Source organism: Diachasmimorpha longicaudata, chromosome 12, assembly GCF_034640455.1.
Source record: "Diachasmimorpha longicaudata isolate KC_UGA_2023 chromosome 12, iyDiaLong2, whole genome shotgun sequence".
In the NCBI taxonomy this organism is placed as follows: Eukaryota; Metazoa; Arthropoda; class Insecta; order Hymenoptera; family Braconidae; genus Diachasmimorpha; species Diachasmimorpha longicaudata.
Window position 1 is genome coordinate 4,572,648 of NC_087236.1, and position 25,158 is coordinate 4,597,805.

The 25,158-nt window shown below is 39.5% G+C and overlaps 2 protein-coding genes across 11 annotated transcripts in view; both read left to right on the forward strand.

Moving 5' to 3' along the window:
• LOC135168195 (unconventional myosin-XVIIIa) overlaps nt 1-18,563 on the forward strand; it is a 44,977-nt gene extending 26,414 nt beyond the window's left edge. For 5 of the 10 annotated variants that reach the window (XM_064132142.1, XM_064132149.1, XM_064132145.1 and 2 more), the window contains 8 exons: nt 10,665-10,793; nt 10,921-11,064; nt 11,501-11,590; nt 14,399-14,758; nt 15,145-15,299; nt 15,931-16,054; nt 16,400-17,769; nt 17,842-18,563. In XM_064132142.1, the coding sequence (XP_063988212.1) occupies nt 10,665-10,793; nt 10,921-11,064; nt 11,501-11,590; nt 14,399-14,758; nt 15,145-15,299; nt 15,931-16,054; nt 16,400-17,769; nt 17,842-17,848 (2,379 nt within the window). In that variant the 3' untranslated portion in view covers nt 17,849-18,563. Of the gene's footprint in view, nt 1-7,247; nt 10,030-10,664; nt 10,794-10,920; nt 11,065-11,500; nt 11,591-11,656; nt 13,671-14,398; nt 14,759-15,144; nt 15,300-15,699; nt 15,776-15,930; nt 16,055-16,399; nt 17,770-17,841 lie in introns of those variants that run through there. The other 5 variants (XM_064132147.1, XM_064132148.1, XM_064132150.1 and 2 more) reach the window with 5 other exon arrangements.
• Nucleotides 18,564-20,496: 1,933 nt separating this feature from the next.
• On the forward strand, nt 20,497-25,138 carry L(3)l1231 (lethal (3) L1231). The gene is made up of 4 exons (XM_064132180.1): nt 20,497-20,750; nt 20,834-21,068; nt 21,317-22,620; nt 22,907-25,138. Exons 2-4 carry the CDS (start codon nt 21,052-21,054, stop codon nt 23,071-23,073), a joined length of 1,488 nt encoding a protein of 495 aa, XP_063988250.1. The 5' UTR covers nt 20,497-20,750; nt 20,834-21,051; the 3' UTR covers nt 23,074-25,138.
• Nucleotides 25,139-25,158: the final 20 nt, after the last annotated feature.

Below are 25,158 nucleotides of genomic sequence, written 5' to 3' on the forward strand. Positions count from 1 at the left end.
AAAAAATAACTGATTCATGTTATTATATCATCATATATCACTCCGGTGCATGACCAGTCAGTGACTGCGGTATTGAGATTGATAATATCTCGGGCGAAGAGTGATATTTCATAGGGTTTCATAGGGTTTGGACGACGGGAAGTGCACAGAGGGAAATTACTGTTAAGGTGTTCTGTCTGAGACGTTTAGTACTCGAAAAAACGTGGAAAATTCTTAGAAGAATCAGCTCAGTTTGCTGTGTCAAGAGGAATTTTTCCACATTTTTATATCCTACATATGATTTATCATTGATTATTGATTAAATAGGCTGCGATGAAGGAGGATAATCCCTTTTAAAATATTTTATTCCCGTGGAAATTCGAGTCACCCTGTATACTATCCACTAACATTTATTACGAGCTGCGTAGGCGGTAATAAATGTTAATAGAGCCATCAAAAAACGTTAAACAATTTTTTTTTAAGTGAATAGTCCAGCGGGTGATGGTCATTTGTATTCTCTCATCGCGTATCCTCGGAATTTTCAACGTTTCCTAGATTTTCCAGTGTCGTATAGACTTGAAAATTCAGGTTTCCCTCAATATCCGAAAAATTAACTAATTGTTAAATGGAAAATTCTACTAAAATTTCCTGTGACAATCGTTATTAAATATTTGAAGTTTTTTAAGAGCTCCGTCGTACCCCCTCGTACAATTTTCTCTGAAAACTTTCAGAGGCGTGTGCACCTTATTCCCTGCCCATTCATTATTCATTCTGCACACAAAACTTTCGCGTTGGCATTTGTCTGGATGCATAACCGAGAGATCGAAGGCTTGTGGAATTGAATTGCTAAAATTTTTATCGCATGTTCATCAGAAAAATCTCCAGAACTTTCATCTTTATGTCTGAGATTATTCCCTTAAAAATACAGGAAGATCTGACTGAGCGAGTGAATTATTAGATAAATAAATGAGGAAATCAATTAACGATAATGAAGACATCAAATAGAGATGGAGTGCATTCCATGTTTAGTCCTTTTCCCCCGATATCGAGGAAATTGATAGTAAATTTTTCTCCGCTTTCCACGTGTGATGGATATTATTTAAAAATTACTAATTATTTCCCCTTTTTTATCGGCAGTTCAATCTATTTTTAAATAAATAAAGTACTATCGGATAAATGTGTAGTCAAGTATCGTATTGCCATCTCAGTTATGTCCAGCTCTGTAAATATATACCAACAAATCCATTTGGACTCGTCTTCCATGTGAATTGGACACTGAAATGTCCACCCAGCAAAGATTAATCGTCACATATTACACTCGCGTTGCGCTTGAATTAATCGGCATATAAATTTTCACATCATCAGCTCGTAAATTGACAATAATAGAATTCAAAAGTCGTTGAGCAATAGCGAAAGGATTTTTCCTCGTGGAAACGTTATGAGTATTTTAATTTGGATTTTTGGTGCTCTGCCAGCTCATTACGATCCAAAAATTTCAATTACAATTTCTATGTCTGTGTTGATGAACTAATTAAGTTGTGAAGTTAAATTATCTCTGATTCTCACAACTAAATAATACGAACTATTCCATTATTATGAAGAAGTAAATAATAATTTTTCTGGAAAAGTTGAATTCCAGCTGAATAAAAACTCATAATTAAGAAGTGAATTTGATAAAATTAGTTGAAGAACAATCTCATTCCGTTTAATAAAATCAAATAAATAATTAACTCCACACGATGAAAAGAAATTATGTGCAAAATAACCGTTTGAAAGTGATTCGCTAATTTGTTAGCAAAAATATTTCCCACTTGTTTTTCATTTCGCTTTAATAAGCGATTAAAATTCTACATTAATTGGCGGTACACTGATTAAGCCTTGATTGAACCCGCACTGAAAGTAAATGTGAGTCGTGAGAGGTTCGTCGGAATGTTGAATCATTTGACTAAAGTAATAATCCGCAAATTTCGGAAAAATCTCCATAAATAATATTCAACTAAAAATTGGTAATTTACTATCGACAATAACAATATTCATTTATTAAAATGAGCATTTAATTATTATTTCCTACTGCAAAAATTTTTTTCGATCGGTATTATTGTATATCTACACATCCCCTGGGTTATTTATTTTTCCGTTTCATCTCAGATTTTTTTAAAGCACAAATTACATGGAAAGCCGGATACTATATATCATCCATCACCTTCTCGAACCTCTAAATGAGAGATTCAGAGATGATTCAATTCCATGGCTTCATTATATGTTTCCACATCTCTTGTTTGCGTAGATGCACTAAAAAAAAATACTAAATATTCATTTACTAAAAACTAGTTTTTAATTTTAAAAAATTACATTTTTTCGATTGAAGCATTCCTACGAGACCCTAATTACCTTTTAATTACGACAATCTCATTGCTCTTAAGGATGACTATGTTGCAGGTGATCATGAATTTAAATAGACAAAATAATGTGCCGGTGTACAATTATTACTATTTTATTTTTATATTATTTCAACCGACTGTTCTGTATTTTATGATAACAAATGCGGGCCAGAGCCTGAGATCCTTGAACCAAAGCAATTATTATTTCTCTCGATATTTATTTATTATAACGCCCACATCTTTCACTCTCAAAATTGAAAATCGAGCTGAAGTGGAAATCCTGCTATTTAATCAGGAAATATATTTTTTTAATTATTTACAGTTCTCAAATCTACATTATTTATTTACTCTGTGAATTTGTTAATACTAAATGTTTAATCGCATTGAACTGCAGATACATATATACATCGTCCGGTGTTTATAATAAATTTGTATAAAATCCTGAAGATTTTGAAATATTTCGATCTTAACACACGTTAGATTGACTTGTCATTCGGTGGTTTGAGTCTCCATAATTCTGTCAAGACTATTGACCTCTCATTATTCAGGTTGGAGCAGAAGCAAATGATATCAGACGATATTGACCATGAAATTTCCAGATTTACGTCATTCACGTCCTGCAATTCCCACTTCTGGAGTAAACCTGACAACGCAGAGATCCAATTTCGTGAAATCAACCGAGTAAACTGATACACGAGGAACGAAAGAAAAAGTATCATCGAGTATGCAGTACAAGTTTGCTGGGAAATTGAGGATGAAGTGCCAAGGGGCGATTTTAACCTGGTGTATAAAACCCGTCGTTGTCTCTGGATTTCACAAAGTTCGAAATAGAGGTCAAGACATTGGGTATAGTGTGCTGGACTTGGCCATTGGTATTTCCGCTTGTCGGATGCACCTTTCTCCTCCACGCGGATACGGTACACACAGGTCGTCGTGCTTCTTTCAGTTCAATTTCATCGATACGGATGTACAGGTGATGAATCCATCGCGCTGTCTATGACTCGGCGGAATGGCAAGAGAGAGAGAGAGGAAAAAAAAATGAAAAATCGGCGACAGGTTGGATATTGAGCGAGTCCTAGCGGATTTGTTCGGGATGGAGAGGCGTGAAGTTATGAGTGACCACAGGTGCCATCCGAGAGAATTCCAGGGGTGATGGAAAATGCTGGAGGGAATGCGGGTAAAAACATCAGGGAATTTTGATGGATTGTTTGGAGAATGAGGCACCTGCGAAATTGTCTGACAGGATTTTGATGATGAGTTCATCAAGGGTCGGTTCTGAATGACTGCTGATCGAAGGACTCAATCTACCTTTTTTCCTGCAGCAGGTGATGATCCTCATGAGTTTGGACCATGTTCCCTCCCATTTTTTATTCAATTTCAATATTTAGGAAAACTCCTACGATATCCTGTGCTGCTCTGGTTGAAAAAGGCTCCTGGCTCTTCTTTTTATCGTCTGGGATTCGAAACAAACGAGTTCATTCTCAACGCCCATATAAGCGGCTATTGGTGGAACGGAAATGCAGGGATCATACTCCCCAGGATAAACAGGATGAGCATTTGATTTCTTGTGAGAATACCGAGGGGGATAATGAACGTTTAACGTTTTATCAGACAGTTTTAGGATTGACTTCTTTTGATACGTCTGCCATATCGGATATTCCCTCGTACTCTAGACAAACTAGTTGTGAAGACCAGTAATTCCCTGATTTTTCTCCAACAAATTAGAAATTTTACAAAACTCTCACGCAATTTTTTAATTTGCCAATTGATTTCACAAACGGCCTACGACCCTCGTCCTAAGCCATGGATCGCCGACAGTCAGCCGAGGGCAGGCCAATATTCGCCATTCCCCATCTCCAACCAAGAACTGAGAGTTTCGCAATTTTTCCTGATTGTGAATATGGAAAAATCAAGAACCAATAACCAATAAATCACAAGCCTCATCACCGAAGGAACTCCAAACAATGATTTTTTTATCGATAAAACATAATATTTATCGAGCACCGGAGTACCAATGAAAACCTCACCTAGGAATAAATATAAATAATGTCTTGAGATACCACTGGGTAATACCTACGACTCATTCCCGCGGGCTTTGTACACAACTGCTTGAATAGCAGAGGCAGAGAGAGGAAAATAAAAAAAAAAAAGGAAAAAGCCGGTATTACATACACCGGATGATAACTGCATACGTGTACGTCTGTCAGACCATAATCGGTTGGACGGTTAATACGACACCCAGAAGGTAGGATCCACATGGGCCCCTGATGGAGCTTCATCACGAGACTACGTGCTGAGATGCGTAAAATACTCCATACTTATGCGATTTTCCTGGAGTATTTGAGTTTCTTGTCTGTTGGCATCTTCTTCAAATGCTTTTCAAAATGAGAATGCGAGTTACTTCAATATCGTGGGGTTATTTGTTCCTGGGGGTTTTGTGGTATTTTTCAGTCCTGGAGACGGAGTTACTCGGACATTTTCATTGTTCGAGGACGTGTGAGGAATTTATTGTGAAGGACACGTGAGGAAGAGTATTGTTATGGAATATTTGGGGTGAGGGGGGATATTGTTTATTTATTTATTTATGTGAGGGGATATGAATGTTGTTGTAAATAGGTATTTTTTGAAAATTGAGTATGAATTTTTTTGCAAAGATTTCTCTCTACGTTTTATTAAAAAAACAATTGCTTATGAAATTAGCATTTTTTTAATGGTTTTGTAAGTTTAATGAGTAATGATATCTTTTGATTGATGATGTGATAGTCCCGATTAACGTAAATTATAATAATCTAAGGAGAAAAACAATATTCATCGTTTTATATTGGATTACATCTTTCACCTGCGTATCAGCCAAAAAATCATCGAATAAAAAAAAACCCACTAAAGGTGAAAGTACGGAGTTATTGGGGTAACTCGCGCAGCTCGCCACAAAATTTTTGGACCCATTTCTTATAGCTGTTACGATGAGAAACGACCTTTCACTCTCACATTTCCGAGGCGATATAATGATTATTACTTTTGGGCGTTACCAGTGTTCGTCTGAATGTCATTAGGAATTTTCTCTCGTTTTTTTATGTCTGGCTCGTGTGATTGTAATAGCTTACAGTTCTAATTATGAATGGTGAGGCAGTATTAATAGGTATAAAATGCAGCTATCAACTAATTCAACCATTGAATCAATTTTCGTTAGGACCGGCTGTATTATTTTTTTTTTTATTTCTCTCTAGATGGATGGACGATAGTGTAATATATCAGTAGATTCTTGGGGACCGGTCTCAGACGACTGGTTTCGTACAAAACACTGTTAGAATTTTTCGAATTTTCTCGCGCCGAATTTTTTTTTGCCTCACAACAGATTTTGAGAGAAACAAAAAAATTTTAATTTGTTATCTCACATTATTAATCAAAATGAGTCCGATTTTTTTGAGTGGAATAATTTATTCTTGAAGTCTGTCATAGGATTTTCGAAAAAATATTTTTACAAATTGATTCACATGGAGAGAATTACGATCACTCGATTATAATCAAATTTATTTAATTTCCAAGAGATCATTTGTCTCGATGCATTTGTAAATTATCTCACCCTTTCTGAACCCATTCAGGCCCGCAGGCTCCCTCCAATAATAGCCCTGAAATCTCCAGGAAACCCCAACTCTGCCCCGGAGCACAGCCGTGAACTTCCGGATGTCATCTCCTAGAACTCAATAGGTATCATCGACCTTCTCCCTCTCCCCAGCCTCTCATTACAAATTCACTTCCAGATTCCGATTGCCGGATAATCGCCCCCGATAGCATCGTGTTATCGCAAAATAAAAAGGCCCCGAGGCCCCCTGGAATTGAGATAATCCTACCTCAAAGCGTTGAAAATGACCGTGAGGCGGTGAAGCTGGTGAAGGAATAATAGAAAGAAAAGAATGTCAGGTTTCTTCGTGGTAGCCGACCGGTTGTCTCGATCCAAGCCAACTTGTTACTTCTTCACAGGATTTTGCTTCTTTTTTTTCTCCTCAACTCATTTCCTCCTTTTGTATCCTACCTGTTTACCCTCAGTTCAGCCACAGCATTCAACCTTAAAATAATTCAGCAAAGATATTAGTATATGTCACTGGTTCTTCGGCTGGTGGTGGACTCCATGGCTCAATATCTTCTTGCTCATCTTCGCCGGCTTTGCCTCGTCTTCTGATTCGCTCGGTCTGAGGAGAAATTGTTGAGAGAGGGGATGTCTTGTGATTTAATACCGACTTGAGTGAATTTCGGTTTATGTTTTGAGCCCTAATTTTTCGAGTTTTTATTTTCATTTTCTGTTAATCAACTCTGGAGGACGACAGGCGTTTGTCAATCGGATTTTGATTGATAAATTCTTGAATTATGTGACGAATACTATTTAAAGAATTTAAATTCCAATTTTTTGAATTAATTAACGTTGAAAAACCTCCAAGAATTTTTTTTTACATTTAAGGAAAATAAAATTTTATTCCTGCAAAAATGCTCCATATTATTGCTTCTGGGAAAATCGCACCTTCCAATAAAACACTCCCCTAAAAATTAATTAAAACCAATCACATACCTTCGAAATTCAATCAATTAAAATCATCAAAAACCTCCAAACTTCCCCAAAAACCCGTTCATCATCACAAAAAAACAAACGTAAAATCGCCAAAAATCGCGGCTCTCGCAAAATTCCCAAAGTCCCGCATCTTCTCTCCACCACTCCACCCCCCCCTCTCCCCCTCGCATTCCCCCTCATTCTGATCAAACATGTCCACTGGAGAAATCACGAGGAGCCCATCGCCTCCCAGAGAGGGGATTTTTCCCTGAGCACCTGACCCACACATACACAATTACTCCAAAGAGGTTCCCCCTGACAATCCCACCAGCGCTGCTGGGACTTCAGTACCCGTTCGTCTCGCTCGCGGTCAAGATCGTTCCACCTCAGGGTTCGCAACGATCATCAACTGTTCACCATACCCAAGTGCATCGACTGCACTAAATCCCAAATCACTGGCCACATCAATAGCCTCTCCCATTCAACCCCAGCGACTTCACCACCGATCATTGAATCCACTTCACCTGATACCTCCCAAGCACCACCGATTACACTAATAATCAATTAATCAATTGCAATCAGGAATAAGTCCCCCAACAGCGAGTTAATGGCCCCATCGTGGTAATGCATGAGTGGACCCTCACGTTATTGATAACGGTAAACTCGTAGGAAAGTTGTAGTGACGACAGGTGTTCTCATTAAATCCGATACCGCACCCATCGACAAAGACATTGAATAAACAAATAACAAAGACCATTGATGGAAAATTCTTCCCCCAGCGGTGAAGATTTTTTAAAAAAATAACATACAAATCGAGTAGAAAATGAGTGATTGTAAACCGGTTTACTGATCGTAAAACGCCAAGTTACACTAAAAGTCTCCAGCTAATCTTCAACTCGTTATTTTTCATCCGCCAAAGAAAAGTGTTTGATGATTAAAAAACAAGGGATAACAACCAAGCACCATCTCATCTATTTATTGTTTCCGATTTTACACTGGAGAAGGGGAAATTGTGCCCCCGGGATACAGCAAACCAACGACCCGTTAATGGTCACCTTGCTTCACGAGTAAACGCCCTCTCCCTGAGAGAATATTTTTCTTTTTCTTCACCAATTAAAGAGATGAATCTTCACGCTTTTTGCACCGGCCATTCTCTTGTACCAGTGGAAATATCTCATCGGCTGAAGTTGTATCATTGATCATCACGATATCACCGTGATCGCTGATCAATAAGTGGTTAAACGATATTTCACCGTTGAAATGACCCCTCGAATGACTAAATAATCAGTCGACAATTGCCCAGATCACGAGCAAGTTCTCCAGTTCATGAATATTGATTTTGGCTCCAAGATGTCATCGACGAAAGCCCTGAGGATTCCACCAGGAACCCAGAAGCTGACGGCAGTGCAGCCCCAGTGGTCCAGCTATACCGGAATGTGTGTGAATCGAAGACTTTCAAAAGCGAAGAGCACTCCCAACGTCTCCAAGGCATCTCCCTCGGCCACCGCAGATCCACCACCTTCAGCTGTCCCTCAAAGTCGCAAGTCTCTTCCTCTGACCTCGAAGAAACCGCCGCCGAGCAAACCAACACGAATTGCAACTCCAGTTCGTTCCCAGAACAATGTGACTATCGTGGAAATTGTTGGAGATTCTGCTCCAGTACCTTGTAGCCGAACTCCTGGCAAGACACCTCAGAAAGTCACGAGGAAAGTCTTCAATACAACACCTGGTATTCCACGACGATCGAAGGATGGATCCTGCACGATTCTCGAGGATCGCGCCTTGTTGAAGAAGGGATTGTCGTCGTCCCCGGAAAAGGTACCGAGAAAACCAGATGCCCTGCGGAAGAAGAGTCTCAACCGCTCCACGAGCCTGTGGAACGTACCTGCAGACCGAAACATCCGAAAATCTGAAGTCAAGTGTCTCCAGACTCGTCAAGAAGGCTTGAACAGAGCCACGAGTTTGTGGAGTGTCCCCAGTGATCCTGGCCAGTTGTCAAGAGCTAAATCAATAAATACATTGAGACCCAGCAGAATTCCCCTGTTCACTCAGCATTTTGGTAGCCACAGTCACATTGGAAATTCTCTGGGCGATCTGCTGATTGTAGATCGATTCCCTGATAAACTGAGCTACACGAGGATCGATGACTTTCATGACGAGGTGGATCACACCCCTGAGCACATCTACCAGAACTGTCACGAGGCTGTTGGCACCAGTGATCCCCCGCCGATTTACGAAAACTTGAAGAAGCAGAAGGAAACGAAAAAGGAACTGATGAGAACTGCGTCAGTTCCCGTGGAGGGTCAGGTCAGCTTCTTGGAGGCTAGAGCAGCCGAGCTGATGGCCCAGCTCGAGCAGGATGACGATGACGAAGCCCCGTTGATGGTGGAACGGGCGAACTTTGAGGAGACAGCGTCCAAGGACGAATCACCCAGACCCGAGGGCAGTCAGACGATCAATAAAATCGCTGCCATCTCCAAGGGACAAGAGGGGTTGCTTCACAGCCGTCAGCCCGACGTCAACATCCAGGAAATCCGGAGAACTTGGGAGAACCAGATCAAGCAGTCTCAGCACTCCGACGACAGTGACAAGAAAACTGATAAAATGAATTTTCCTGGGAAGAGAACGAAAGACATTGAACAGCTGGTGAACTTCTTCAACTGCAAGAATCAGGTGAATAGCTCGAAGGAGGTTGATGACACCTGGAAGATGAAGGAGTCGACGATGATATCGAAGAAGGATGATAAGGTGAACGGTTATTCCTCGGATGGCAATTGCTCCGAGGACAGTGGCCATATCAGCAATGAAAATGAAGTGGAGTGGAAGGAGGATGTCAGTGGCGTTGGGATAAAGAATATCGAAAAAACCGAGAACTTTATCAAGGGCATTATTCACGAATTGGATACGAGTCTTGAGAGGACCATTGAGGCATTTGATGCACTTCCCATTGTTCAGAGATATGTTCCTGAACAAGCTAAAGCCAAGAGAAATGTGAAGAGTAGGTTATCGGCATCAGGATGGGAGGAATCTGGAAATATATCCGAGGATAGTTGTAAAATCATCGGTACAACCGGAAATACTGGAGATAAGGTCAAGATTATTGGCATTACGGGCTACCGCACTAAGGTAGTGGGACGCTTTGTGGTTTTCAGGGAAATAATGTAACGTTTTGTGTAGGTCGGGGTTACTATCCTAGATATCTTCAATGAACTCGTTTTTGCATGCTCGTGGTTACTATTACGCTTGGATAAATTTTTTTTTGCATATGTTATTAGCTCTACTGGCTATCATTCCTGGCTTGATGATGTTGGGAATTGGCTGGTGCGGTATTTATGGTTGTTTTGAGATACTTTAAACATTATGACGGCGTTTTAATGGAGAATTTCGAGATACTATTACCGGAATTGCTGTTATTATTGGGCAGTTTTGTTATTTTTTAGACGTATTTTATCGAGCACTGAATTGATTGGTAATTCATGTCCGGGAGTTTATCGATGAACTGATGATCAAGATCGTGGAGGTTTTTCACGATGTCGTGAGCGTTTATTGACCCCGACATTGGAGAATTTCTTGTCGATGCATGGTGGATAGTTATTCTAACTTTTTCGAAGGTCGTTTGATGAATTAAGATAATTCAATGGGCGAAATTATCAATTGTCGATTGTCATCGGAACATTGACATGCAGGGGAAATTAGTAAAATCAGATGATTTTTTTATTTGGTATTCGTCTAATGGTTTATCTTATTTGTTCTTATTTCAGATATTTTTCCGAGCTGGAGCATTGGAGAGACTCGAATCCCAACGAGATGAAAAATTAACCGGTCACATAATACTTCTGCAAGCGAGATGCAGGGGATACCTGGCACGCAGGAAACTCAACACTCTGAAGGTAAGAGTGATCCTATGATTGATGCTGTTACCAATATTCTTTTTATCCTTATTATCGCGATTAAAAACGACTTCTGCGGTGGGGGGGAAAGTGATGAGATGAATAATCGATGGGTTTGAAATTTCAGCTTCAAGATCTCGCTGTGAGATGCATCCAGAGAAACGTGAGGAAGCTCATGTCTGTGAGAGAGTGGCCTTGGTGGAGGTTGTACGTTAAGGTTGCGCCATTGTTGAATGTCCATCGGACTGAGGATCAGTTGAAAGCACGAACGGTTCGTTATTTTTTAATTCAGGGAATAGTAATTATGAAATTGAGGAGTTGGGGGAGATGAATGCAAAGAAAATTTCATATAAATATAGGAAATTGAACTGCAAATAATCCAAAATTTTCATATACATCATCTTAATTGAATTAATTATCCAGAAAAGATAATCTAAAATTGCATAGAAACTTAGCAGAAGTTTTTTTACGAGAACGTTGAAGTAATTATTCAACTGAAAAAATATATTTTGATTGAAATGGCCTGAGATATCGAAAGTATCACGCCAATTTTTCACTTTGTCATTAAACCAGTCTTCGTTTTCTCGGACGATAATTACATAAAAAATAAGATGAATAGCGTAAATACACTTGCATTCATATTTCTCTGAAGAAAGTATGCAATTACTTTTCTCGTGTAAAAAAAAATGTACATTTTTGCCATTCAGGAGGAACTCGAACTGTTGCGTGCTAAAGTCGAGAAACTGGAGCAAGAAAGAAATCATTTGAAGCATGACAACGACAAGCTCGAGGCTAAGGTAAGGATAATTTTCTTGAACCTGCAAACAAATATTACGAGGATAAATATTATTCCGTGATTGATTTAATTGTTGGAGTTGAGTATTTTTGAGAAATTGATGCGTGACATGCAGAATGCTATTGACGCGAGAGGATTTATTCGAGCACGAAGGGAAGGACGCATTTAATTTCTGATGCATTCCGATGGATTTCAGTAAAAAATTTTTAATAATTATTGAACTCGATTAATTGTCTTGACAAATGTTCGCCTGAAACGAAAATAAATCGTCAATCCTGCGACTGATCATCGTCATCGTCGCAAATCTCTATCATCTCCAGTTCCCCTCGTAAGAACCCCATGATCACCTCAAAATAACAAAACAGATAGAAAAACACCTCCCGTGACCTTTTAATCTCGTTCAAGACAGACACGCGTGCTGATACTCAACGCTCCACTTAGCCTAGTGCTCCCCCAATTAGCCTGAATTCGATCCTCAAAGCCCAAACGTCAATCATATTCGTTTCTATTCTCCTCCGATTTCCCGATCTCCTGGAAAACAATAATTCCGGAGTAAAAATCTCCAGAATCTCCTCAATTTCGCGAACAATAAATCAATTTCAATAGAGAAAAATCGACGGTATCCCTCGATAAACTCGATTCGCCTCGATAATTTTTCCGATTTTTCACCTCCGCAATGTCGTACCAATGCTGGCTCATTGCCAATACCCTAGCGAACGATCTCTCTCTCAGAATAACCCGGAGGTGATCACCACTGCTGCCCACCAAACGCCAGGAGGACCCAGTAATCTCGCTGCTCCTCGACATTTCGGATCGTTCGTGGCTGATTATGCAATCTGATTGATTCGCGGACATCCTCTCGAAGATGATCGATCTGAAGTGACATACCGTTAGCTAAATATCAAAATAAAATTTAATTCGGGCGGAAATAATCGTCATATTTTTCGTTTCACTGGAAATTCAATGAATCTGGATTTTTTTTTGAACCCCAGGACATCTGGGATTTCCAAATTTCTTTAAAATTTTGATCAATGAAATATTCAAAAACATAAACACCCAAATGTTCCTCCCTTTCATTAATTACAACCGCCCAATTCACTGAAAATTCCCTCCGCTGATCATTTTTCTTCAAAAATCAATTCCAAAAGTCCTTGAAATTCCAGTGAAACTAAAAAAAAAAATTCCGCGAATATCGAAATTCCGTAGAAAAATGAGGCAGTGGGTGATGTCGATTACCATCCGATAAAAAACTCGATAACCTCAGCGCAATGCCGCTGTGTCCGACGAACATGGTGCGAACGATGCCACCGGGTCTCTCGGCATCCGGTCCAGATGTTCGCCTATCCAACGCGATTGATAGTGTTTACTCCCCGGACCTGAAGACCCCTCCAGAGTGCACCCCGAAGAGGCCGCCATTACCCCCCAGCAACTTCCGATCTCGTCCTCTGAGCAAAATCGCGATAATCCGTCCAAACAATACAGCGAGGATCGTGAGCAGGAGTCCATCACCAGCATTATCAACAAGCTCCAGAGGACCTCCATCGAGTATCTGCTACCCGATGAGCTCCAGATCATCGATGAGCTCAGCGAATTCCTTCTGCAAGTCGCCAACTCCCAGGCGAATGTTTCCCCAGGTGTCCAATGGCCATGTCGACGTGGAGGATCTTTCTTCGAAGGAGCAGGCGCCGGTGGTGTTCGATGCCAGTTTGAACTTCATCCTGGGAATTGATAAGCAGAAAGTGAGACAGTCGTTCAGGCCAACTGCGTCCCACCTGGAGCCTCAGACAGCCTCCAACATGCTGTCGTCCAGGATATCCCAGTTCCTGCAGAGGACTGATCACATCATGGAGGAGTGGAAGAGACTCGGGAGGAAGGACGATGGCACTGACCTTGAGAGTTTACCGATGCCGTACGACAAGTATAAGAGACTCGGGAGGAGCAAGAGCGTCACTAATATAATGATCAAGGGGTTTCAGTACTACAGCCGGGCCAGCAGTCTTGCCAGGAGCATTTCTGATTCTAATGCCAAGTTGGAGAGGTTATCGGAGGATAGGACTTTGTCAGAGTGCGATGATAATGAGGTAGTGAAATTATGAGGGCGATCAATTGATCATTTAATGGATAATCGATCGGTAAAATTTGTTTGGATAGGGAAATCGTGGAGTGATGGAGATGAAGAGAATTCTCGAATCATTTGGTGGTGAACAGTTATTGGTTGGATTTTAAAAAATATTCTTTGGGAGGAATTTTAGAGGAATTTTATTGCGTTGATCTGAAAAATATCAATTAAATGGGGATATTATCGATGTTATCGATAAATATAATTGCGAATGTTGAGAGAATGACGGCCAATAGCGTGGGAAATGGTACCATTCAGTTTTCCCTCAAAATATAATTTAAAAACTAATCGTAAAATTCGAGGAAAATCTGACGAAGGAAATTCTTCTCCTCGATGTTTTAACGGAAGTCCATTTTCCATTTTTAATAAATAAACTTCCCCCTTTGGAACGAGTGTAAAATTTGTTGCTGGAAATTTTCTTTTTCTCAACAGAAAATCCTTTTCTCGATTCACAAAAGCATAAACTTCTTTAAATAAAAATTCTGTCCGTGCAATTGAACTTGCAGGTGAAACTAAATTATTTCAGTCTCCTAATGAGCATTGTCCTTTGATTATGGGAGGAGGGGCAATTCCCATTGTTTGTTAATGAACATCTCATTAGGAAAACGTCAAGCGATACTCGCCCCTCAGTGCAATAATTAAATATCACACGTCGGAATCATCAAAGTCCAATCTCTTCTCTAATTGCAGCTAAGCGTCATGACAGCTGATTACGCCGAGGAGCATTCGACGTCGACCCTGGCAGCCGAGCGCATTGACGCCGAAACTTCGGAGAGATTACGCCTCGAGCGAGAACTCCAGGATGTCACCGAGGCGCATAAGAATCTCCAGCAAACAACTGAAAGACTTGAAATGGAATTGTTGTATGCAAGAGCTGCCGATTTGAATGGAATTGTTTCAGACGGTGAGGACGGAGAGGATGGCGGTGTCTATAAACAGAGATACGAGCACGCGATACGTGAATTAGAGTTCATCAAGCGTAAAATGGCACAACAACACGAGGACGATTTAGAACAGCTCGTGGGACTCAAGAAACAGCTTGAGAAGAAGGTGAGTTTTTGTTATGATATTCCGAAGAGGAAAATATTTACGTTCTATGTCATTTTACAATCAGACGGATTAAGAACGTACTTCACTTGAATTCCGTTAAATCTGGAGGAACGCAATATTATAATTTAATTTGGTAAATTTTTGATAATCCGCTAGTTTATTTTCAATTTTTGTTCACAATTAATTAGAATTTTTTTTCTTGGAAAACTCGTTTTTAATTTATCAAGGATTCACTCGCGTATTCATTAATTTTTTGGAGAATATGGAAATAAACTTTTGAATGATCATTATATAATTATTGATCATTTGACGGCATAATAAAGAGCGATTCATTGTAGTAGTCGTCCATTCATTTACTCGCATATTAATTTTTTTCTATTCATCAGCTTGGTGACGCGTACGAAGAAGTTGAGGAGCAGCGACAAGTCGTCGGCCAATGGAAACGTCGTGTCCAGAAATTGAACGGCGAGATGCACGACCTGAGACTCCTTCTGGAGGAACAGACGGCTCGGAATAATTTACTCGAGAAGAAACAACGAAAGTAAGTGAACAAATAAAAGAATTTTATTTATTTTTGTCTTGATCCAGTTCTCTTTAAAATTATTTCCATCGAAAAATAATCTCCAATTCTTTATTAAGAATTTAATGATGAAAAATACGAAGTTAAATTTTCCTGTAACAACTTCGAGAAATTCCACAAAATCATTAGAAATTTTCAAAGGAGTTTCTGACTGGGATAACATGCCCGTTTGTTTTTATAAATGAAAATTAAATTTGCAATCGATCTCGATATTTCCGTGGGAAGTGGAAAGAAGACTTAAGGAGAAACCATCACAGAAAAATATATCGATGACAGAGAAGTCTCGACGGAAGTGAGTGAAACCAGAGCACCATCGACGCTTTGATTTCTGTAAAATCGTAAATAGGTATCTGGGGGATACCGGTATTGCCAGTGCGTTCTATTCCCATTTCTCAAACGTCCTCAACAAGTGTTTTGTCAGGCTGCCAAACTACTGTGTACACATACGTATATTCTCCCGCAGTTTCGAGATTTAGTGTCTGAAATGCCGAGAATAGATACAAATGCTGTCTGAAATAGTTTATGAATTAGAGTTGTCAATGCACCAGTGGAAATTGTCGACATTTGTTTAATTTTTTTTTTTCTATTTCAGGTTTGATTCGGAGACACAGAATCTTATGGACGATCTGAGGCAGGAGAAAGCACAGAGGGAGAGACTAGCACGGGAAAAGGAAATTGCCATTGCTGAGAAATTCACGATTGAACAAAATTTGAGTGTAAGTTGTTGTTTCCTGTTATTGAGTTGCTGCGCAAGAAAAACTTGAGTTATAATTTGCAAATTGACAACATTTTCTCTTATTACGGTTTCATATTCTCATCTTATTCCGGTTGGACTGTTGATCGATATTAAATTCATTTATTTTATTTCTTTATTTATACAAATTTGACACTTTGTTTCTTCTTCTTTCATCACATTTATATTAAAAAAAAATATTTATTTGACAGGAATTTTTTAAAACATCTGTCGAGCTCCAAAATTGTCAATTACAGCAACAATGATAATTAAATAATAATCCTTATGCCTTCTGCTCCCATGACAATGAATTTTTTCTTCCCACCAGGACGCAAAACTGGAGATAGAACTTCAGGAGGAGCGCCTGCACACGCTCTCCCAGGAGCTAGAGGAGTTGACCTTCGGTGGAAAAACCGAGGAAGAAGTAGCTCAACTAAAAAAAGCAAAGCACGAGTTGGAAAAAAAAAGTAAAGATCAAGAGGAGGAGCTGGATGATTTAGCAGGTCAGGTACAGCTCCTTGAACAGGCCAAGCTCCGTTTGGAGATGAGTATCGAGCAGCAACGAAAGGAGATGCGCAAGGAGATGCAACAGCGTGACGAGGAGCTAGAGGACGTGCGAGGCAATGCCCACAAGAAGGTGAAAGCTCTGGAAGCTCAACTGGAGAACGAGCACGAGGAAAGGACGATTCTGCTGCGTGAGAAACACGAATTAGAGCGACGACTGGTGGCCTTCGAGGATCAGGATCGATCTGATCGTGCTGCCGAGGCTGAAACAACTCAGAGACTCAAGAGGGACTTGAAGAGGACTCGTGCACTGTTGAGGGATGCCCAGACGATGCTGGAGAGGTCCAAAGGAGATTCAACGGGGAAAGCAGCACTGAGACAATTGAAGAATCAGCTGGAGGATGCTGAGTGTGCACGAGCTGTTGCTGTCAAAGCGAAACAAGCACTTGAGCAAGAGCTCAATGAGACTCAGGCTGCACTGGATGAAGCGTCCAAGGCCAGATCAGAAGCTGAGGAGAGGGCGAACGCCGCTAATCGTGAGAGGACAGAACTGGTATCCCAGTTGGAAGAAAATGAAGAGGAACTTGCTGAGGTCCTCAAGAAATATCGAGCTGCTGTCCAGCAAGTGTCGAGTGAACAGGCCCAACTCCAGGAGGCGCAGGTACAGATGTCGGCTCTTGAGGCTGAAAAATCAGCTCTCAAAGATCAGATGATGGAGTTGACGCAGAGGTTGGAATCGGTGGAGCATCTGGGGGATCCAACTGCTAATAGTTTGGCCACCAGGCGACTCGAGTTCAGGGCCAAGGAGCTGGAGAGCAAATTGGAGCTTGAGCAGACTACTCGTGCCAGGGTGGAGACACAAATTGCCAGGATGAAGGAGACTGTGGATAAACTGCAGACTGAGACGGCTGTGCTGAGAACCAAGGAGCAAACTGCTCAGGACGCTGTCAGGAGGCTTCAGAGGTCACTCAGGGAGGTGAAGGATGAAGCGAGCTCAGCCACTGCCAGGGAACAAGAGGCTACTCGGGCCAGGAGGGACTTGGAAAAGGCTCTTGATGCTGCTGAAGCGGAGACTAAAATTGCTAGGGACGATTTGAGACTGGCCTTGCAGAGGATTGATGATCTGCAGAGTGCTATTCAGGGAGAACTGGATTTGGATTGCAGCGAGGAGGGGACCAGTGAGAATAGCGATAGGTGAGGATTTAAAATTAACAATTAATCGAATCAAAATCAATCGAATAACATGTGATATTTTATGGTTTTCAGTGATTGATCAACAATTTCCGTGGATTGTGATGCCAATATTCACTTGAAATCTACGAGAACCAACTGAAAATAAGGCTGACTACCTTGAACAAATAATTTTACAACTCTCCGATGAAATGGAATATTAAATCGAGAGAAACAAAATCACCCAACGGGATTAATATTAAGCCACCCATTTTTTTTTTCTTAATCCACGCTAATCATGATGTTACGAAGTTTTTAATTCATTTTTCTCACGAAGAGGAGCTGAAGAAATATCGAAATATCCATGAGATAAGGGTGTGGTGGGATTGAGTGCCGATGAAATAATTTTATAACGATCTAATGAATTCGCTGTTTATTTTTCTGGTGCTAGAAATGTGTTCGAACCATCTTTGGCTCATGTCTTCCAAGAGCACAAGCCATTCGATCAGAGGATTAGTATCGTTTCAGGCGTGTTCGATGCGTTCACTATTCACCGCCTGATGAATGTTGATTAGAATAAGTACCACTTGTGTATGAGATTATTTAAATGAAGAGTCACACATTTGCATGGCGCTTTTATACGTCTATACGAAAGACATTTGCAAGATATATTAATTGAGGCGGTCACAATGTTGAATTATCTGTATAAGTCGACTGCAAATTATTGATTGATGTTCAATTTTTCATGTGCGGAATATTGTGTAACTTATTTGCTTTGTATAATGCAGATCTTATTTAATTAAAGATATTTACATTCAGTCATTTTTTTATTATTCTGTATCTTTCGACCCGATGGGCTCCACGTTTTTTCCATTTGTTCTCTTGTGAGACTATTATTTATTTGTTATCGTTTATTTTTTTAGTGAACAACCTTAGGTATACGTAGAATAAAACTAATATAGTCTAGTTTATATTTTTCTCCACGGCTTTATTTGTTTTTATACATAAATTTCCTTTATTATCCTACCCAATTTTTTTTTAATCTTTTCTGATATTTTATTGTCTTGTGATACAGGAACAGCATTCAATATTTATTATGTTTATCAATTACCCGTCCACTGATTATTTAAATTTAATAATCATCTCATCCATCAAAAATTGGGTTCAAATACGTCAATTATTTAAAATCAATTGGATATTGAATTATCGATCAGTTTTTTTAGTTTTAAATTTCAGTGAAGATCAGCAGACTTTAAGTATTCAAAAAAGTAACTTTGTACTGTCATTGAGGTAACGAGTGCTGTGAATTCTTGTCTCTAACGTCAGTCGTAAAACTCTTATCGAGAATTTTTCACTGTTTTTCAAGGACACCACATACGTAAATCTGTAATTTATCTATCGAAAGACACGTATCGTTAACTCAATGACTTACATCTTTTGAAACTCGCCACGTTTTTTCATAAAAAACTTCAGAGAAAAATTTCGTAAAATTATTTTGAGCTTGTCTACAAAAAAATGATGTAAAAATGAAAATTCTGCAGTTCACAACATTTGTCTGCAACCTGGGGGATCCGGAAAAATCACAATTCTCCATTCATGTTCTTCAGCATGTCCTCCAGGTCTTTCTGCAGCATGTGAAATTCTCCAGGTCCCCGAGTTGGGCTGTGCTTCATGGGCTTTTCCTTCTCCGGAGCCTCGTTTTTCTCCGGGCGTTTCCAGCCCGGGGGCTTCCCATCCAAGGGGCTCATGTCGTCCGGTAGTTCCTCGGCAGTGACGGCCACTATCGTCGTCCACAGCAGCAGGAGAAGAATCACGTTGACGTGGAACTTCATTTTGTCAATTGAATGTTTAAAAAAAATTATATCTGAGTACTGGGGTCACAATATGTTTGCAGTATGTCCTCGCTTCGGTGGCGTGTCAATTTTATATGAGCCGGCATCAGCACTCAGAAACTACTTCGAGAAACTATTTTACCCGACGGTTAATATAACTGATAATGGAAGTGAATAGTTTTGCTCGAGGCGATGACCCTATGTGACACACATGTTCAGTATTTTACGACTTCACGAGTGAAAAACTTGTATAAAAAAATGTTACGAATTCGAGTCTAACGAACATTCATGCAGACTATTCTACGTCATATTTATTATTTTATTTATTTTTCTATAGAATTTATTCTACTGTGATGTTTTCTATAGAATCCGTATTATCATTGTTATTGATGTCCTAAGTCCAAAGTTTTTCGTATTCGTTAATATTATGTTTACCGTCTTCTCCCCGAGGAAATGAAAAGAAAAAATTCTGAATATATTTTTTATTAATTTATAAAAATTTGAACCCAGAAAATTCTATAACAAAGAGCTCAATAGAATAAAATCCGTCAAGAAATGGAATTATTTTAGAGTTTTCTGTGTAATATTTTCTGCTTAACATTTGAATAAAATCAGCAAAAAATTATAAAAAAAAAACAATAGGGTCGTGCAAGGCACATGAAAAAACCAAATAGACTAATTTTTAAATAAACTATTTCCTCCCCTCGTTTTCTTGGACCAATAACTCAGTTAATCAGCATAATTTATCAACAAAATCGTTAGAATCCCCTAAGGAATCCCTAAAGAACCTGTCCAAAAACCCCAAGATTTCTTCTCAATCTCGTTCAAGCTTTTCCCCAAACTATTTCCCTACGATTCCCTTCGAATCACCTCCCGCCCGCACCCCATTCACACGGACGCCCCCACACAAGCCCGATTGTTGTGTGTAGCGCCCGCCATCTTGCTGCCTTTCGACAACTGACATGTCTTTCTAATGTTATTATCAATCAACTAAAATCGTCAATCGTGCTCCCCCTCATTAAAATCACGAAAAATCCCCCAGTTAACAATATCCAAGTTATCCAGTGCACGTAGTGGCCTTCCACCCTCGAGCTCGAAAAAAAACCCCCCGAAATACTCGAAAAGAAGCCAATGGTGCTCCAAGTGCTCTAATCCGAATGTGACCAATAATCGGTGAGTTATTTCCAACAAACAGTCAAATAAATCAATCAAAAATTGTCAAAACCCAAATTCAATTGTTTATTCCTTTGTCCTAGAGCCCCACACGTGGATAATTCTCATCGTCATCATGTTAAATGGCTATTCATTGAGGTTGGACCTTTGTCGAACATAACCAATAAATCGTAAAAGCTCGCCAACGTTATTTTCATTCCTCTGTCAATGCCAATGACGTTTGACGTTCCAATGGAGCCAAATCGCCATCAGTACCATTGACAAACATTTAGAGACAATCAGACCTAATCAAGGGAGGATAATGAACGGCTGCATGAGGCAAGGATCATTTTTCCACGAACTCCTAGCAGTCTCGATCTCCCAGATCACTCCAATTCAACTATTTACATTTTTCAAGGCCCTCGATAACTCTCATTGTTCACCAAAACAACTGAAAATCCCTCAGTAATAATTGTCACTTTGTCAAACAAAAAAATTCAATTGTTGTTTTAATGTTGGAGTGATGTGGCTGAATCAAGTCTGTGGGAATTCCTCGGGATTATTAAATGGAGTCTTTGAGAATGCAGGTGGAACAGTCTGGAGCCAATGGAGTCGATGAAAATTCCAGTGAATCCAACCATGGACAATAAACTCAAGTTTTCGGATCGTTTGAAAGCCCTTTTGAAAACTGAATCACGACAGGATGTTGATCCCTACGTATTCAGTGAGCCAGAGCCAATGCTATCAACAAAAGGTGATGCTAAACGCAATCATCAGGTGATAAAATCAACAGGACGTGGTAAATCGGTGAAAAGAAAAACGAAGGATATTATTGGTGTTACTGATCCCCAGGGGGAGCAGTCACCTGATAACAGCGATTTTAACAGATCCCTTGAGCTTCGTTGCTTCACGAATTCCCTTCCCAAAAGGGATGATTCACAGAGAAGACAGGGACGTGATCATACACTCCTGTACTACCCACGTGCTGGCGATGAGATATCAGACAGTGATTCCAGTGGTGATGAGTTGAGTATTTACCAGAGACATTGGTTCACTGGAGACATTACCGGTCCAAGGGCTGCACGATTGTCCCAGGTGAGATCACAGCTCAGAAGACGTCTTCTCCAGCTTCATAAGGGTGGACAAGAGTCTGAGAGACTTCTGAGGGACAAAACTCAGCAACTTCTGGAGACAGCTGCGAGGAGTCAGTTGACAAAGCGTTTGAGATCAACTGTTATCAGCAGATCTTCAGCAATTCCACTACTTGCTGGTGGCCCCTGTGGTGTCGATGGCTGTGGTCAAACTTCATTACCATCAACTCGTCATTGTTCGCAACACATTATGCTTAACAGTGATCAATTGTTATTCGAGCACTGCACTGCCAAATTCAGTGACAATACCCAGTGTTGTGTACCTGTTTTTGATGTCACTCATGAATTACCATTGTGCCCGGAGCATGCACGTAAACGTGACAATTATAATCGTAAAGCTCAGGAAACAAAACCAAAGAAAACGAGAAAAAAATCAACATCGCCAAGCATTCCAAGAACGAAGAGCTGTAAGTCGAGACCTAAAAAGAGGAAACGACCGCCCAGCAAACCCATCGAGGAGAAAATTGTTGATTGCTTTGAGGAACATTATGGCGGAGAGATTATTCAGGAGTCTATGGGGAATAAAACGTTGAATAATATCAATGTTGTGGCGCAAGGAAGTTCTAATAATGCGAATCTCAATGCACTTGGACTCGGTTTGGGAACCCTTGGACTTGGGGGCGGACTCAAAGTCGAGCTTGGGGATCACGAAGTCTTCGCTGCTTTGGATCCTACGGAACATGACTTTGGAAATGTTCTCAGTAATTTGCCTGCTGATGCGTTCAATGATTTATTTATTGGTGAGTTCGTGGGGGAAAACAGAGGCTCTTTAGGAAGCTGGACCTTTTGAATATTCCAGGGGAATTTCGATGGGTTTTGGATTAGTATAGAATTAAAGAATTACTTGAACTTTCCAGTGGGTGAGGAATTATTTACTAGGCCATTTATTCACATTTTTCTTCACTCGGGAATATATTTACTCGATTCATTCCAAATAGTTTTTGATAAAAATAGTTCAGATTTCCCCTCCGCTAAATCACCCCAAATAAGCTCCACCCTTAACTCATCAACATTCTCCCCCTATAGAAAGTCGAAACGGCGAGTACGAGCCCTCGAGGGAAGAGGAGGAAGAGCTTGAAAGGGCGCTGGAAGCCGTAGACAAGGACGTGAGAAACCTCGAGCGAATGGGCCAGACCCACGGACTGCTAGAACCCGCCCTACTCGCCCAACTAATGTCCGACATTGCCTCGTAGCCAACAACCTAATCCCCATGATCAATCGAGATAAATTAGTCGAGGTTCTACTCACGTGTGTTTGATTTTGGTAATAACGAGTGGAAAAAAAAAACGAAAAGTCTGTGTATGTGAGATGGCTTTTACGTAAAAACACTGTATCACTACTATTGTTGTATAGTCTGGCTCAATGTTAACGGAACGATTAACAATTAGCTAACGTGAAACACGAGAAAATAATGTGAAAAATATTTTTTTTTCATGCACTGTATATTGTTGAATTTCATACCAAGAGGAAATATTCATTTTTTGTAAAGTGGAATATTAAGTCTAGGGCTTTATTTTGCTGAAAAAAAATTCGATTCCCATAAAATGGCACCTCAGCGTTTCTATGAATGTCTGCAATTGTTACTTGCAATTATCTATAATTTTTTATTTGTGAAATTACTTCATTGACTCAATTCAACCCCTTGGGGAATTTCACTGAATAATTTCAACAATTCAGTTGTTCGGATGGCAATTCGTTGAATTAATTAAGCGAAATGTTGAGCTTACAGAATTTTTTGTCCAAAAAATACAGCCCTGGTACCGAAATATTGAGGCCCTCACAGGTACCTTCATCAGTAGACATACGGCTAGATGTTTATTTGAATTCAATATTTTTTTATTCACTAAAAATTCCCTCAATATCACGAGTAATTCAGTAACAAAAAAAGTGCACTGTGATTACGATTATTTTTTACCATAGGGTATGACTAAACAACACAAATGTGAATACAACTGGAGGATGTTCCGTTTTATGTAGCATTTAGGTGTTTGGTCACATTGATCGAACGATGAAAACAAAATGTAGGAAAAACTCAGTGAAATGAATGAGAAGTTTTTCGATTTTAGAGTCGAACAGACCAGAGTTTAGCGATTAAACTTGTCAGAAGGAGTTTTGACGATGTTTTTTTCACTCGTCATCCCTAATTAATTGATCTTAATGTGAATGATTCAGAAGACTAACGATTACAGACTTTTTTAAAGTAATTTTCTTCATTACATTGAAGGAAGTCTCACGAGTGTAAAAATTCTGTAGAAAGAGCTAGAGAATTGTTTAAAAAATCACTGCAGCTTATCTCTGAATTATTTTCATATGAATGTTCAACGGAAAGGATTATAAAAATTCATAGAATGAATGTGGCTAAAAAAATGTACAAAAAAATTTAACTTGTTCAATTAATTTGATTCCATTGCAAATTAATTTTTATTTCAATCTTCAATTTTCTTTTTAAACGAAACTTTCCAAATTTTTCCGTTGAAGTAATTTTTGTTGAACATTTTTCGTTCGTAAAATACGGAGAAAAGCTGCGGAATTTTATGGGATCGTCCAGGAACTAGTCGAATGTCCAATAGAACTGCGATTGAAATCCTATAGAATGTTCTATTTAATTTTGTAGATTTTTCTCCCAAATTTTTGCGCTCGTGTTGCCATTCGAAATTCGAAAAACGGAAAATTCTTACTTTCTCTTCATTTCAAACTCTGATTGTTTGAATGTCGCTTTGTACATACTTGCAAATGAAACAAACCAATTTAATATGTGTAAATTATACGAAGAATATAATGGATAAAACATACGATCGCATTTGACGTTCGTGTAGTGTTTTCAGAGATTCGAGTGTTCATTGTTGAAATAATTTCATTGATATCGGAAAAATTATTCTCATAACATCATCGGGTAAGGTTTAATTAGATGTCGAGAAATAGATTGAGGTATTTATTTCCATGGATAGTTTAAATAATTCACACGAGATCAATAAAAATAATAACGAATTTACACTCGAGTCGCAACGTGAATTGAATCACGCGCGTAGGAGCCCTCAGGTTTTTTAAATATTTCACATGCGTTTATTGCAATAGCCAAATACTGACTGAAAATTATGGTGAGGAGATATCATTTATTGTTACGAACAAAATCGGTTAAGAACAGTTTAAAATGCTCCTCTCTAATCGTATAATGCCCTATTATGTGTACGCCCTTGTAACATATTATCATGATTTTTTTATTAGTCAGTATAATAATTATAATAAGCATATTTTTTACATTGCCTAGTAGTGCTCTC